Source organism: Vulpes vulpes, chromosome 6 (genome assembly GCF_048418805.1).
Source record: "Vulpes vulpes isolate BD-2025 chromosome 6, VulVul3, whole genome shotgun sequence".
NCBI lineage: Eukaryota > Metazoa > Chordata > Mammalia > Carnivora > Canidae > Vulpes > Vulpes vulpes.
This window is the reverse complement of record NC_132785.1, coordinates 88,147,282-88,163,697: the sequence shown is the minus strand read 5'-3', so window position 1 is coordinate 88,163,697 and position 16,416 is coordinate 88,147,282. Positions and strand designations below refer to the sequence as shown.

General features: G+C 35.7%; 1 protein-coding gene across 6 annotated transcripts in view; it reads right to left on the bottom strand.

Annotated features, from left to right (window-relative positions):
- Positions 1-16,416, bottom strand: part of ATL1 (atlastin GTPase 1) — a 74,209-nt gene that overhangs the window by 17,063 nt on the left and 40,730 nt on the right. For all 6 annotated transcript variants that reach the window (XM_026000729.2, XM_026000732.2, XM_072761507.1 and 3 more), the window contains 5 exons: positions 14,251-14,498; positions 11,690-11,824; positions 11,121-11,225; positions 8,478-8,528; positions 5,820-5,876 (listed from right to left, as the gene is read on the bottom strand). In XM_026000729.2, coding sequence (XP_025856514.1) covers positions 5,820-5,876; positions 8,478-8,528; positions 11,121-11,225; positions 11,690-11,824; positions 14,251-14,498 — 596 coding nt within the window. The remainder of the gene's footprint in view (positions 1-5,819; positions 5,877-8,477; positions 8,529-11,120; positions 11,226-11,689; positions 11,825-14,250; positions 14,499-16,416) is intronic.

Sequence of the window (16,416 nt, the reverse complement as noted above, 5' to 3'; positions counted from 1 at the left end):
GAGGCTATATCCTTCAGGAATTATTCAGGAGTGTTACAGCACTAGTATAAATGGTAGAGAAAAACAGAAAAAAATCCAAATGCTCAATAACAGGAAAATGGCTAAATTATGGCATATTAATAGCTACTAATATTATAAATATGAGGAATATATAAATACATGCGTTGATTATGTCAGAATCTTGTCAGTTTGTGAGTCACTGTGCTGAGTCCATAACACAGGAGCAATGACTATGAGATTATTGCTCGTACAGTACTGTCCTGACCTCTGCTTGCTTGAGGAACCAAGCTGCTCCTCAAAGCACATTTGACTAACCTGTTAAAGGCTTGTATATATCCAAGCTGGCCCCTCCTCCTGGAAAAATGCCTGCTTTCTATTTGTACTGTACTATAATCCTAACTGTTACACTTATAAGATAAAATACCTTTTTCAAAAAAATTCAGAATAACAGTGGTCATTATGGTGATCTTTGTACATACCAAAATAAATAACTAATACAGTTAAGAGGAGCTTCATAAAAATTAGAAGATGAAATGTCAAACACTCATTAGTTAGCATCTTTAATTAGTAAACTGAGACCTCAAAACAAAATGCTGAATCTAAGACAGCATCTCTCAATTTGACTCTTACCTTCTGAAACCTATCCTCCTTGTATCTGTTTTTTTTTTAATCTCTATTTTATCTTCACCACTCACTCACTGTACCCCTTCATTCCTTCTGCTCTTTCCCTTGACCTCCTAAACGATTTTCAAGGGACTTTTTTGCAGAAAGGGACTGGCTGCATTGCCCCAAACAACTTCAATTTGCTAGACCAGAAGGCTGTTCTCTAGAAGCTGAATTTAAACCCTGGTCTAGAGTTGAGTTTCAAGGAATTTCTTTAACCTAAGAAGACAGAAATCTGCAGAATTCAGGATTTTGTTAGATACTTACTGACCCGAACCATCAGTTTTGTTCCAACTAGTTCACTTAATTGTTAGTCCCTCAGGTGGGAAAAAAGTGCTTAAAAGCAGGAGGGTAGAAAAAGACCAGGAGAACATTTAAAAAACCCCAGCTCTTCAAAATAGTAGTAGTAGTAGTAGAAAGAATAAATTAAAACATTTTAATAGCCTTTAGAGGGCAAGAAAAAATAGACAAAACACCACATAAGACCTTTCATTAGACTTTTTTTTTTATAGATTAATTGGTCAAAGATTCAAAGTTGTAAACAATATAAAGATCAATCATAGGAAATATTATAAATAGACTTCAGGAACTTTTCAAACAATCTTTTGGGTATCTAAATAGCTGAAGTAAAGGGAACTCTGTCTTCTCTTTTTCGAATGGGTTCACACATAAAATACAGGAATCAGAAGAAAAAAAAATTAAATGTCGAGGTGTTGAGCGGTTTTTATTGATTTTAGGGGGGAATCTCTCTATTTCCTGGATCTGAATGCCTGTTTCCCTTCCCAGATTAGGAAAGTTTTCAGCTATGATTTGTTCAAATACAGATTCTGGACCTCTGTCCCTTTCGGTGCCCTTGGGAACCGCAATTAAACATAGATTTTTCCTTTTGAGGCTGTCACTTATTTCCCTTAACCTATCCTCATGATCTTTTCACTGTTTTTCTTTTTTCCTCAGTTTCCCTCTTTGCCATCAACTTGTCTTCTATGTCACTCACTCATTCTTCTACCTCGTTAACCCTCGTCGTTAGGACCTCTAGTTTGGATTGCATCTCATTTAATTGATTTTTAATTTCTACCTGATTAGATCTAAATTCTACAGTCATGAAGTCTCTTGAGTCCTTTATGCTTTTTTCTAGAGCCACCGGTAGCTTTGTAATTGTAGTTCTGAATTGGCTTTCTGACACTGAATTGTAATCCAAATTTTGTAATTCTGTGTGGGAGAGAGGGCTGTTTCTGATTATTTCTTTTGAGGTGAGTTTTTCCTTCTAGTCATTTTGCCCAGTGCAGAGTGGCGAAAAACCAGTTGTACTTGATAGAAGCGTGAACTCTTCTCACTGTAACATTCCAGCTGTTCTCTCTTTAAATCTCAGGCCCAGAAGAAAAAAACTTGAATGAGAAATCATCAATTTAAACATTTCCAATATATAGCTGACTTTTCATAAGGGCTCGAATAGTCAGCAAGGTAGAAATCAAAACAAATTTGTGGCCCTCGAGATAAAAACAGGACAAAATAGCCTCTATTCTTTAAGAATCGGGAACCCATCAATAGGGACACCTACAGATATAGCAAGCAAAAAATCCACTTGAAGAACCAATGTCCCTTTTTGACTAAAAATACCTACAGGCTGTACAACTCAAAAAGAAAGTGAAGAATCTCTCTGAGCAAAAATCACCAAGGACATAAGCAGAAAAACTGGAGAAGAATTTGTAAGAGTCTAAATTAATACCTTCCAAAGCACATAAATCTTTCTTTTTTACATATAGGCCAGAGCAGATATTAAATTACAACATGCATGCATCAACGACCCATTGCCTTTCATGGCCTATTCCCTGATCCAGTAGCCAAGGTTTATCTTCTTGCTTCAGAGTAGTTGCAGTCTTGTCTAACTACTTGAAGCATCTTTAGGATCCCCTTTAAATCTGGTATACCATATACGATCACCATTGCTAACTGAAAACATGTAACTTTTTTCTGTTAGTCTTAACTAATGAAATGCTATTTTATTTTTTTCGTATTGCCACCCAACAACTGATACTTTTTTAATTAAGTAGGTTCCACGCTCAGCGTGGAGCCTAATGCAGGTCTTGAGCTCATGACCTTGAGCTCGAGACCTGAGCTGAGATCCAGAGTCAGATGCTTAACCACCTCAGGCACACTTAACAACTAATACTTTCAATTCAGAAACTCTACTACCTTTACCTACTAAAAGAGAACTTCATGATTGTGTTTCTCCAGTTCAAGAAGGGGCCATGCCCAGTACAAAAATTTTGGACACTCTCACACCAACTTATGACTTAATACTGTTTATGGATCTTTTTTTTTTATTATTTATTTTTATTTTATTATTATTATTATTTTTTTATTTATTATTTATGATAGTCATACAGAGAGAAAGAGAGAGGCAGAGACACAGGCAGAGGGAGAAGCAGGCTCCATGCGCCGGGAGCCTGATGTGGGATTCGATCCCGGGTCTCCAGGATCGTGCCCTGGGCCAAAGGCAGGCGCCAAACCGCTGCGCCACCCAGGGATCCCCTGTTTATGGATCTTATCTTGAAAACATAAAGAGGTAATACTAGGATGGATATGTAATAGTTAAACCAGACTTTGAATCCAGGTCTTTCAATTTTGAGCCCAATGGATTTACTTCTATGCAAACTATATACAATCCCAAATATGTATATATCACTATGATTAGCAAACATTAAGCATCTGCTGTGCGAACTTAGGTGTACTAGATTACAAAAAAGTAAATTACAAAGCTCTTGCTCTCAAGGTTTTTATAATTTAGTGAGACAGGATATGCACATTCAAATCTAAGACTACACGATATAGCTCAGTAAGTGCCTAGGATTAGAGAGGAGAGGAGAAGCACTGAAGGCTGGTGGATGTGCCAGGGTGTAGAGCCTGTGGCCTCCCTAGGTTGATGAGCAGCTCTGCAACTTAAAAGAGATTACATGACCAGGAACAAGTTTCTCAACTCCTTTATGCCACAGTGTTTCCTTATCAGTTAAAAAAGAGAAAGAGCAAAGAAGCAACAACATTATTTATTTTTATATAACTATGTGACTGGCATTGAATAATGTAAGAAACATTCTTAGCACAGTACCTGGCACAAATAAATGCTCAATAAATTATTGTTATACATGTTTTCTAGACATTTCATGGACCTAAACGTGGGCACGGGGAGAATCCTGTTGCATACCAATGACTTGATTCTATCTAGCCAGATGCATACTTATTCCGATTTGTACAGCTTTCAGATCACCTAAATCACTCTCTGGACGGAACACAGGATAAAGTAGCTTGCTTAGACAGCTGTTCTTTTCCTCAGCCCCATCATCATATCTTTTCCTTTAATGTATAGCCCAAGCAGGCAAACAGGAGCCTTTTATTTCCTCAGGGAAGTCATGTATTTTTCTCCGGTAGGACTTGGCAATTACAGTCACCATGGATATTTGACCAAGAATATTTTGCCTTAAAGTGGCTGAAATCACTATCAAAGAATTTATTTTATAGATGAATGTTTTGAAATTGTAGGAATAAAGGGTCCTTAAATATAATTAAGTAAACTAATTCCCAATTTTCCATATATAGGCCCAATCTGAATGAGAAATTGTGAGAAACCGGAGGTGTATCCTAATACAACAATATGCTATTATGTGCCTCCTCTAATGTTACTTCCCACCAATTTTCAGTTTAATCATAACACTGGCATGGACTGAGCTGTTCACTAGTAATTAAATCTCCACCAAAAGAGACATGAAAAGTTGGGTTTTATTTTATCTTACAAAGAGGATTCAAAACTTTTTTTCCCCAGCTTTACTGAAATATAATTGACCTACCATGTTGTGTATGTTTAAGATCTATAATATGATAATGTGAATATATATTGTGAAATGATTACCACAATAAGGTTAGTTAACATATTCATCACCTCACATACTTATCGTGTGTGTGTGTGTGTGTGTGTGTGTGTGTCTGTGTGGTGAGTCAAATCTATTTCTAAGGCCTAGGGTTTGGAAGGCCTTTAAGCATATGAAAATGGTTAATAAAAATGCAATGGGAGAAAACTGGGATGAATTAAATAATCCAGAAGGTGAAGTACTTAACATTAAGGAGGTGAAAGAGCAGAGAATACATGTAAGTAGACCTAAAATATGTGCTGAGGAATGAAATAAAGCTTCTAAGAGAAGAGAATTAAAGTTTGTGTGCAGTAAGGTTTTTTAAGGTTTAACCCTTCTTAATTTTCCTATTACAGGTAAACCTCAAGTCACTAACCACTTGTACATACAAATGTACAGAGAAACACCATCCAATTTCTCTGCTACCAGGAATTCCCATACCAAAGATGCCCTCTGCCAGGGTATGCCCCATGGCTAATCCAGTCCTCAAATGATCTGTCTTGCTATGGGTTCTACTTTCTCAGTGTGCTAAATAGTGGAGAGCTGGCTCTTATAGGCTCATAAGGACCAGTTGTGAAAGTCTGAAGAATTTTACGAGTCAGTTGACATCATGTTGACAGCTTGAAATCAGCTGTGGTAAAGGTATTTGTACCTCAGAAATCCGCAAATGCTTTCAATCAGAACCACCTCCTCCCTCCTTGCCAGCCAGTTGTAAATATTTATCAGCACACCACTGGCTAAATTTTACACTTTAATACAGCTTTTTTTTAAAGATTTTATTTATTTATTCATGAGAGACATAAAGAGAGAGAGAGGCAGAGATACAGACAGAGGGAGAAGCAAGCTCCATGCAGGGAGCCCGATGTGGGACTTAATCCCAGGACTCCAGGATCACGTCCTGAGCCAAAGGCAGATGCTTAACTGCTGAGCCACCCAGGCATCCCTAATACTGCTTTTAAACTGAATTCCCTTCACTTTTAGTTCTCTTCTTAAAAACAGTTTTTAAATACAACAGATATTTTGTTTGCTTGATATAAATTGACTTTTCATTTAAGAATCATTTTTATCTGTTAATTCAGCTTTGCTTCCCTATTTAATCACTTACTTGCATCAAATAGCATTAACAAAGTTATCAAAGAACTTCTTGAATGAAATTAAAAAAAAAAAGAAAAGTGACCCTCTCAATTAAGATACTTGGTTATACTCTTCAGAAAAATTTAATAAGAATTTACCACCATTTTACCCTCCACTCACCTGAAATGGTTTCAGGAATATTTCCTCCATTGCCAGTCTGCCATACTCAGTGAAAAGCTAGATGGAAAATCACACACATCCACGCACATGCACACACACACATAGAGAAAACATCAGTATCAGCAAAGTTTTACTTCTGTGCTTTTTTCCATTCTTCTTCTTCCTCACTAAAACATAATACTGTATTAGTAAGGTTACAATAATCATTTTAAGGAACTAGATATTAGATACAGCAGAACTACAGTAAATTTTTAAATAAAAAAATTAAGGACATAAAGTACATGTTAAAAATTAAGTTTCCACTTCAGGCTAATACCTTTATATCAAGAGTGTAAAAAGTTTTTTTGTAGGGAAGACAGGAAAGAAAGTAACATGGAAAGTAACCTTTCAAAGCAGAACTTGCACAGATCAGACCAGAGGGCCATAAACTATGTTGGACATATTTACAAAAGTTGTTGCCTGAGGAAATTTAATGGCACAACTGACTAAATTACTACAAAGGCATAAAGGTATTTGGCTGAAAAATACAATCAGATGTACTGCCTTCTCTTGTTTTTAATTGCTCCCAGTTGAGAGGCACCATATCAGTTTTTGTGTTGCCAGAAATGTAAGGTCTCAGAGAACAAAGACCTGAGGCAGTGACTGTGATTAGGCCTCTGTTGAGCAGTTCATCCAGACCATAAAATAAAAATGCAATGGGAGAAAACTGGGATGTTTTCCACTGGGTTTCCCCAGCTGTACACAGGAAATGCCACTTCATCCACAAGACTGACAAGCCACAGTGGCTTCTCAGAGCCAAGGTGGAACACTGACACAGAGGATTCCCACCCCTTCCTCCTGAGGATAGTTCCCACAACACCACCCTGCCTCTCCTGCAGAAGCATCTAGGAAGCCAAGGGTAATTACTAAGCATCTGATTAGAGTGACTCAGTGAAAGTCTGGAATATCATGTCTAAAAGGCAGCTGGTCCAGGGATTAACACTCTGATTAGAAACATCTACTAACATAATTGGAATTCACAATCTTTTCTGAGGAGGCTGAGGTGTTGTCATTTACAGGAAAAATTTTAAATGGTCTCAGAAAAAGTTTACTTACTCAATATCAAAGTCCAAAGTCAGCCTTCTTAAGGAATCCCTACATTGGTATTGAACAGTGTTATGCCATTAACTTGGAAAATAACTGGCTAGGTTATGACACAGGCCTGAAGAAGTAAACTGTACTTATTATAAGAAACAATTATTTAGTTTATTGCCTATTTGTCGTAAATGATCAGGGTGATATACTAGAAATATACTTGGGAACAATTCTCGATATGAACTCCAAATGCTATTTCCAACATTACAGGTTACCTTGCTTTATCATCCTTTGTTGTCTGTTAAATTTGTACATGGCCTTTATTGCCAAGATAGATTATATATTTAAAGCAAAATTTTCTATAAAATATGCAGAGGGAAGCTATCAGAGAAATAGATTTTGATATTTAACCAAAATAACATGCATTGAAAGGGAGCAGAAAGTGTTACAGAGATGTAATCTTTTACTTGAGATTTAAATGTTGCTTGGAGAGTGGAAGGAGCCCTGAGCCCAGGAGATGCCCAGATTTCTAGTCCCACTCTACCACCAATTACCCATATTTAGGCAAGTCATTTACTACTTTCAGCCAAATTTACCTCATCTGTAAAAATGAAAGGGAAATTAGGTGTCTACTGAAGTCTCTTTCAGATCTAAAGTAGAATTTTATGAATTATCATAAGGAAGCTCTTCATAGGTTTTTTTTTTTTTTAAGATAGATTTATTTATTTATTTATTTATTTATTTATTTATTTATTTATTTATTTCATGATAGACCTAAAGAGAGAGAAAGAGAGGCAGAGGGAGAAGCAGGCTCCATGCCGGGAGCCTGATGTGGGATTCGATCCCGGGACTCCAGGATCGCGCCCTGGGCCAAAGGCAGGCGCCAAACTGCTGAGCCACCCAGGGATCCCCCAGCTCTTCATAGATTTTAGGTATAAGTCCATAGGAAAAGAAGTCTGGCATACAACTGATATCTGACTATAATTATTAAATCTCTGACCATAAGCCTTCAACTTCAGGTTTTTTTTCATTTTTGTTGTAACAATACTCTGAGGACAGCATATAGAACAGAAATGTTTATAAAATGTATTATTAAAGTACAGTTAACATACAATGTTATATTAGTTTCAGGTGTACAACACAGTGATTTGATGATCCTGTATATTATGCTATACTCACCATGATAAGCATAGTCACTGTCACCATACAACATTATTACCTTATTAATGACTATATTCCCTATGGTGTACTTTTCACCTCTGTGAGTAACTTATTTTAAAACTAGATCAACTTCTCATTTTGGGTCATTTTTAAACCAAAGATTCTTTTCTCTACTCTAATTTGCCATATATTTTCACATATATAGGGCCAATAGCAAGTAGCTTTATAGTAACAAAGAAGTATGAAAACTGAATCAGAAAGAACATAATCATACAGGGCTGAAACAAGAAGCCTGGAAATAGGACAACCTCCATTTGATTATGTTTCTAAATCTTTCTGAATTAAGTGTTCAAGTAGAAGGCCCAACAAAATGCACTCTCAAAAGATTACCAAATTTGTAAAAAAGAATATACATATTGTTACCTGGAGGTGCTGAAGATCATCCTCCTGGACATTCTGGGATAAGTTATATACCTTGATTAAGAAATAAAGTCAAAATGGTAAAATAAATAGCATCATCCGAAGCATGCACTTTGTCATTCTTTATTTTTATAAATATTAATTTTCATAAAATCAAACTCTCTTACATGTATTTTATATAATGGTATTTATAACATCTTGAAAGAGTAGTAAAGAAAGCTTGAAAGACAATAAACAATGTACAATGTTCATAAAATTGTTCCAGAAATACAACAGCCACCTGCTCTGGAGATGGATATTAAAATTATTTATGAACCTAACTTAATAGTCAATAAAATAACCATTCTTATAAGCACACCAAAATAATAACAATCTAGATCTGAATAACCCATAAGTAAATTTTGTCTTGAAAAACTACATTGACTTTTTCATAATTGACTAATTTAGTTAAGGCTAGGGGCACCGGGGTGGCTCAGTGGTTGAGCATCTGCTTTTGGCTCAGGTCATGATTCTAGGATCGAGTCCCGCATCGGGCTCCCCACAGGATTGAGTCCCTCTGCCTATGTCTCTTTCTCTCTCTGTGTGTCTCTCATAAATAAATAAAAAAATAAAATCTTTAAAAGAATTGTTAGGTCTATAGAAAGTTTTATCACATTGAAGTTAGGCTCTGAATATCGGGCTCATATCCATATACACTACTGCTTCATGAACAGATCACAGCACTAAGATAACATTCTTTTCTTTTTTTGGGGAGGTAATTTCAAAAAAAGTTAAGGATTTTTATGTATTGACACAAAGAGTATACTTTGTGTACTTATTTAAATAACAGACTATTTCTCAGATAATAAAAAGTCATTACTAGGGACTTAAATTTTTCAGTGAAAATATTCAATACTTTCAGGTAAAATATATAAATATAAAAAGGCAAATCAATCTTGTCTTAATTGGCTTGCTTATACTGTTGATTATGAAGAAATTAGATTTTAAGTCAGTATTTTATTTTTTAAAGATTTATTTATTTATTTATTTATTTATTTATTTATGAGAGAGAGAGAGAGAGAGAGAGAGAGAGAGAGAGACAGGAGGAGGCAGAAGCAGGCTCCATGCCGGAAGCCCGACATGGGACTTGATCCCGGGACTCCAGGATCGCGCCCTGGGCCAAAGGAAGGCGCCAAACCGCTAAGCCACCCAGGGATTCCCTAAGTCAGTATTTTAAAGGCTCATTCAAGAGGTCTATTTTTAAAAGCTAGTCAAACACAGGTTACAATCATGACTTTCATCTTAAAGCTTTTTTAAAAAAAAATTCAGTTTTCCTTCTATCCACCCTCTTGTTCTAACCACGTGAAACCCTTGTTGCTGGTTCACTAGCTTCATTCTCTGCTCACTTATAATTCAAGCCTTGACTTATTTATCCCAACCACTTTGCCTTCCCTACCTTTTTAAACTATATTACCTCTCTCTAAATGTCCGTTTCTTGGCCACTGTTTCTTCTTGCTCTTTCTAATGAACAGAAAATATCTAAAAACTGTCTTAAAATCTTTCATGCTATATGTTCTATGGCTATAGTAAAACTCTGCAATGACTTTGAGGACAATTTGTAAAGCCTACAATAACCTCAAAAACAATACCTTAAAAAGACAAAGAAAAAAGGAAAGGAAGATAACTTTTTTTTTAAAAGATTGTATTTACTTATAGAACACAGGAGCAGGAGGAGGGGCAGAGGAAAGGAAGAAAGAGAATACCAAGTAGACGCCGCACTGAGCATAGAGCTTGGTGTGGGGCTTGATCCCAGGATCCTAAAATTATGACGTGAGCCCAAATCAAGAGTAAGAGGCTCAAATGACTGAGCCACCTAAGCACCCCAAAGATAAAAAATTTTGTAAGGCATTTCCTTACCTAAATGTATATTAAGTGTTTGATTTATTTATTTATTTATTTATTTATTTATTTATTTATTTATTTATTTATTTTTAAGTGTTTTAAAAAGTTGGGAAAGCATCTAAAAAGAAAAAAAGGAGGCACCTCAGTGGCTCAGTTAGTTAAGCATCTGACTCTTGATTTCAGCTCAGGTCATAATCTCAGAGTCGTGAGATTGAGAGCCTTGCATCAAGCTCTGTGCTGAGCATGAAGCCTGCTCGGGATCCTCTCTCTCCCTCTCCCTCTGTCCATCCCCTCTTCCTCCCCAACTCTCCCACTCATACATGCTCTCTCTCTCTAAAAAAAAGCTGGGAAAGCATACAAATGTTTTTATAGTCAGAAATATTTCTACTGGCTATATAAAATCACATTTATAAATCTTGTTGAAACATAAAGGTAAATGTAACTTATAATAGGTAGTTTCATATCTATCTGCATAAATTATAAGACTATTATTGAGTTTATTGTAGTCTTTAAACAGAAAAAATTATCAATAAGATAATACAAAATTTTCTGACTATAGGCAGTTTGAAAACTGATAAGAAATTAGATGACAGTTACCAAAACAATTCTACTCTTATGGAAATCATAAGAACTTGTATGCTAATTGAGGCAAATAACCTATTTACCATTTCTGTTGTTTGTCTTACTACCACATGTATATAGGAATACATATATTCATAAGTTTTAAAGAAACAACCATCAAAATGGATTTATCTTATTCCATACCTGTATTGAGCTGATCATTGTGCTGAGTGCAAATACTGTGGCTGAATCTCTCAAAGTTGACTGACTATCAAAGGTTCCCTGAGTATCCATCAATAGCACTGCAACCTATAGGCAAGTAGAGTACATCACTGATATTTTATAGGACAGGTGTAGTGTTAGCGTTACTACAAAGTTAACACTGTAAGGACTAAAGCAAACCATGAACAATGAATACTTAATAGGTAATTTTTTATACATGCCATGAATGCCACAGAAAATAAAAATATCAATTAGCTCAATACTATAATGATGAATTTTCTCTGGTAATCCAATATAATAGGAATAGCATTGAAACAAAGTATAGATGTTAGCTTGCTGATCTGCTGTTCTACTGTCCCAATGATTCTGCCACCTTGATCAATGGAAAGAGAAACAGGAACACACAACAGGATGCTACCCACCCCACTTCCCTTTTAATCTTCATGTCAAATAGCCAAAATTAGTTTTCAAAAGATCATTTTTGAGGACCTTGAAAAGTGGTAGCTCTTGTAAGTGCAAACTCAATTTTCTTTATGAAGTTTGCATTATACCTTCTTGCCGTCAGGTTTATTGATAAGGAAGACTTCACTCCATATTTGGATTCCTGTGGTCTCTCGTTCAGACCCACCTCTCCATGAAAAACCAGTCAATGGTTCATTGTAATCTCCAACCCAGTCGACTGATTCCTATAAATTAAGAAATTTTGTGATATTGAATTGGATATGTGATATAGATTTTTCTACACAGCAATTCTGGTTTGTATCTCTCTCCAACTATAGTCAAAAGGAAACAACATATTCACATATATTGTGTTGATACAACTACTTTATTCATCTAAAATATTATTACAGACAAGCACCATCTGCTATATTATATGAATGATATCTTTGTATTTATCATTCTAGACCAGAGAAGCTCACAACCGAATAAAAAAGACAGACATGCTAATAAACCATCATGTTGCAACATATGCATGCCAAAATGGCCATGTACATTAGGCATAGATAGCACAAGAAAGAATAACTAACTCTTGGTCAGGAAAGACTTAATAGGAGAGGTGGTATTTGTGCTACAACTTGATGAATGTTTGGGAATTTTCCAGGTGAGCAAACTTGGAGTGGGCATTCTAGAAGCAAAGAAATAAAGACAGGAGAAAGGAAATTATGTCAGGATATACACAATAATAATATACACAAAAGTTTTGGTATTGGGGGTGGAGGGAGTGAATAGCAAGAGGAGAGGCACCTAGTAGTGCACTTCAGAAAAACAAAAACAAAAACACAACAAATCTGTTACACTTAAATCTGGCAAGTGCTATTTAACACAAGCAACATGACAAGTGTTATTGAGCATTTAATTTTCATGTTTATTTTTACAGTTAAAACTATGAATAGCCTAAAACTTATAGTCCCAAAGAATGGAAACTAATACTAATACTAGTTTTGTTCACTTAATTTTCCCACCTGTGTTAAGTAGCATACTCCTGCGGATACACTACAAACAGAGAATGACAAGATTTCTCTTTGGTTTCAAAGCCTAAAGTATTTTGGTAGTGCTATTCCTGATTTGTTTGAACTGAAGCTAGAGATAGAAGATATTAAAGTTAATTTTACAAAACTATTAAAAAAACCCAACTATAAAAGATCAATCCCAGGGGTGCCCGGTGGCTCAGTCAGTTAAGCATCTGCCTTCAGCTCAGGTCATGATCCTGGGGTCCTGGGATGGAGCCCCAGGTTGGGCTCCCTGTTCGAGGTGAGCCTGGTCCTCCCTTTCCTCCTTGCTTATGCTCTCTTGCTATTTCTCTCAAATAAACAAATAAAATATTTTTATAAAAAAGATCAATCCCAAATGAATAATTATGGTATAAAAACATAACACAAAGTTTCTCTGCCTCCACATCCACATTTGCAACAGAACTGCTATGGGTAAAAGGATGGAAAAAAAATTACTGGTATGCTCTCCATGCCCAATCTTCTGTTCCTCAACTCTGATCTCCCTATACCCTTCTACTTTTGGTTTATCCTAGATCCCTTAAAGTGTAATTTCTGTGCCCCATTGGTGTCAAATGTTATGACACTGCTGGTTGCCTCTGGGGGTGGGCTAAGATGAGAATCAAGTGGGAAAACATAAGAGAGAACTTCCTGGTGTAACAGCAAGATATACTTGATAGATTTGGGGCCATTTGGCATATGCATTTTCAAAAAATAATAATAATAAGCAATGTACACCCAAGATTTGTGTAACTGTAATGTAAATTTTATAACAAAAGAAAAAAACCAAGTACTGAAATACATGATAATGATGTATATTGTAATATTCATGAGGAAGTGTACCAATCTCAGCAATTTACTTTGAAATGAATAAAAAAATAAGATGCAATGATGGCTGTAAAGAGGGAAGAACAGCTGGAGACACATGTGATAAAGCAAGAATATCAATGTTAATGGTAAAATCTAGGTAGTTAATACCTAGGTGTTCACTGTAAAATTCTTTTAACTTTGCTGCATGCTTGAAAATGTCATAATAAAAAAAAAGAAAAATGTCATAATAAATGCCATGGGAAAATGATTATAATAAAAAAGCTATGATAGAAGTTATTTGACACATTTTAAACATTCTAATGTGTAAGATTGATAATCATATCACTATGCCATGTCTCTTTCTAAAAGAATAAACATTTTTTTTTAATAAACATTTTTTTAAGATTTTATTTTTATTTATTCATGAGAGACACACACAGAGACAGAGAGAGAGGCAGAGACACAGACAGAGGGAGAAGTATGCTCCATGCAGAAGCCTGATGTGGGACTCGATCCCGGGACTCCGGGATCACGACCTGAGCCAAAGGCAGACGCTCAACCACTGAGCCACCCAGGCATCCCAAGAATAAAAGTATGTTATATTTTACGGGAAATGTGGCAAAGTGACTTCGACAAAAGTGGCCTATAGAGTTTGGTGTACAAAGCACAGAAGGTCGAATGGTTATTTTTAAACTAGTTCATATTTAGGGTATATAACAAATGTAAGTGGAAATACTGAGCACTACTAAATAAAAACACAAAGTGACACAAGCACAGAAACAAGAAAACATTTTAAAGCACTTCTTACATACCTGGTTGTACATGTATCTCAACATGAAGTCCATCAGGAATGATTTTCCTTTTCTGAATGCTCCAGCAACAGATACAGCAACAACCTCCTTGTCCCTGACAGCCTCCGAGAGAAGAATCCGATTTAGTGCAGTTTCATCTAACTCAAAGGAATGGTCATCTTTGACAATGAGGACTTGGACTGGTCCTGCCTTTTTCACTGGCTCCTCCTCTTCCGAGCTCCATTCATATGTCTTTTCTGAAAACCCACCTGTTGAATAAAATAGCAATTTATTCAGCTAATCATCTCAAAATACCAAGAAATGTAAAATACCTCTCAATTCTCAAATATCTGAAACAGAGGCACAGTGGAATTAGAAATGCTCATTTTATTTATTTATTTTTAAAGATTTTATTTATTTGTGAAAAATACAGAGGGAGAAGCAGGCTCCGTGCAGGGAACCTAATGTGGGACTTGATCCCATGGCCCTGGGACCACGACCCAACCCAAAGGCAGACACTCAACCACTGAGCCACCCAGGTGCCCCTGAAATGCTCATTTTAACGACACATTGATGTCATTAAATGTCTCAGGAAGATTTATGTCTCAGAAAGACTTCTATCTGGTCTTTCCAATTCTGTGACCAAATCAAACGGAATTTAATTCTCAAGAAAGCTTCAAGTGAGGACAAAGATCTCTGTTTGCAGATAGAGAAAGAAAATCAAAGCCAAAGATTCTACTTTTGGAGTACAGGAATAAAATAACTTCAGTTCATAATTTCTTTATCCCCTAGAAATAAGTTTACTTAGCCACATAAAGGATCCTTGCAACAGTTTTTAAAGCTGAACATACACAGGAGGAAATACATACAGGAACTCAGAATCACATATTTCTGAAATCGGAATAAATTTTTACAACACCTAGTTCAGCTCCCTTCAATACACGCATGCCATCTACAAAATCCTAGATTCTTAAATGTCTCATTTTAAATTATGCCTCATAGCAATGGAATCTACAGATAATTAAATTGGGTAGGCCAGGTTACAGGCAACCTTCAAATCCATAGCAAAGAGGTCTAGACATAATTCATTTTAAAAAAAGGACACTTTTGAAAGTTATTTTGTGTGAAGATCTTATATAAAAGCTCCGTGAACCCTGGAAAATTACTAAACCCCTCAGCTCTTCATCTGTAAAATGTAAACTATTAATAGTACTTATTAATAGGATTGTTGGAAAGATTAAGGGAGCCACTACAGAGTGGCTATAGAGCCACTGTAGAGTGCTGAGGTCAGTGCTTGGCACACAGTTAACTCATAAAGGTTAGCTATTCATCACCGCCATTACCATCACAGACCAAACGAAGTATTCCTGTAAGAAGTTTCTGCTGATTTTTCCAGAAATCTGTGTGTGTACATGTTTTCAGAGTTATTATATATCTGATAAAGGGTTAATATCCAAAATACATAAAGAACTGATACAACTAAACAGCAAAAAAAAAACAAACAATCCAATTAAAAAGTGGATAGAGGATATGAGAAGACCTTTTTATAACAGAAGACATGCAAATGGCCAACAGACACATGAAAAGATGCTCAATATCATTAATCATCAAAAGAAATGCAAATCAAAACCAAACAGATATTACCTCACACCTTTTAGAATGGCCATTATCAAAAAGACAATAAACAACAAGTGCTATCTAGGACTTAGAGAAAAAGGAATCCTTGTGCACTGTTGATGAGAACGTGAATTGGTGAAACCACTATGGAAAATAGTATGGAAAAAATTAAAAATAAAACTACTATATGATCCAGCAATCTCACTTCTGGGTACTTATCTGAAGAAAATGAAAAGATTAACTCAAAAAGATATATGAACCCCTATGTTCATTACAGAATTATTTACGATAGCCAAGATATAGAAACAACCTAAGAACAACCTTAAGTGTCCATTGATGAATTAAGGGATAAAGAAATTATTATGTATATGTGTGTGCCTGTGTATGTACACAGCCACACATACAGATGATGTGTGTGGCTGTGACTATTACTTATCCATAAAAAATATGAAAACTTTCCATTTGTGACAACATAGATGGACCTCAAGGGCATTGTGCTAGGTGAAATAAATCAGAGAAAGACAAATATTGTATTGTCTTTTATATGTGGAATTAAAAAAAATAGAAACA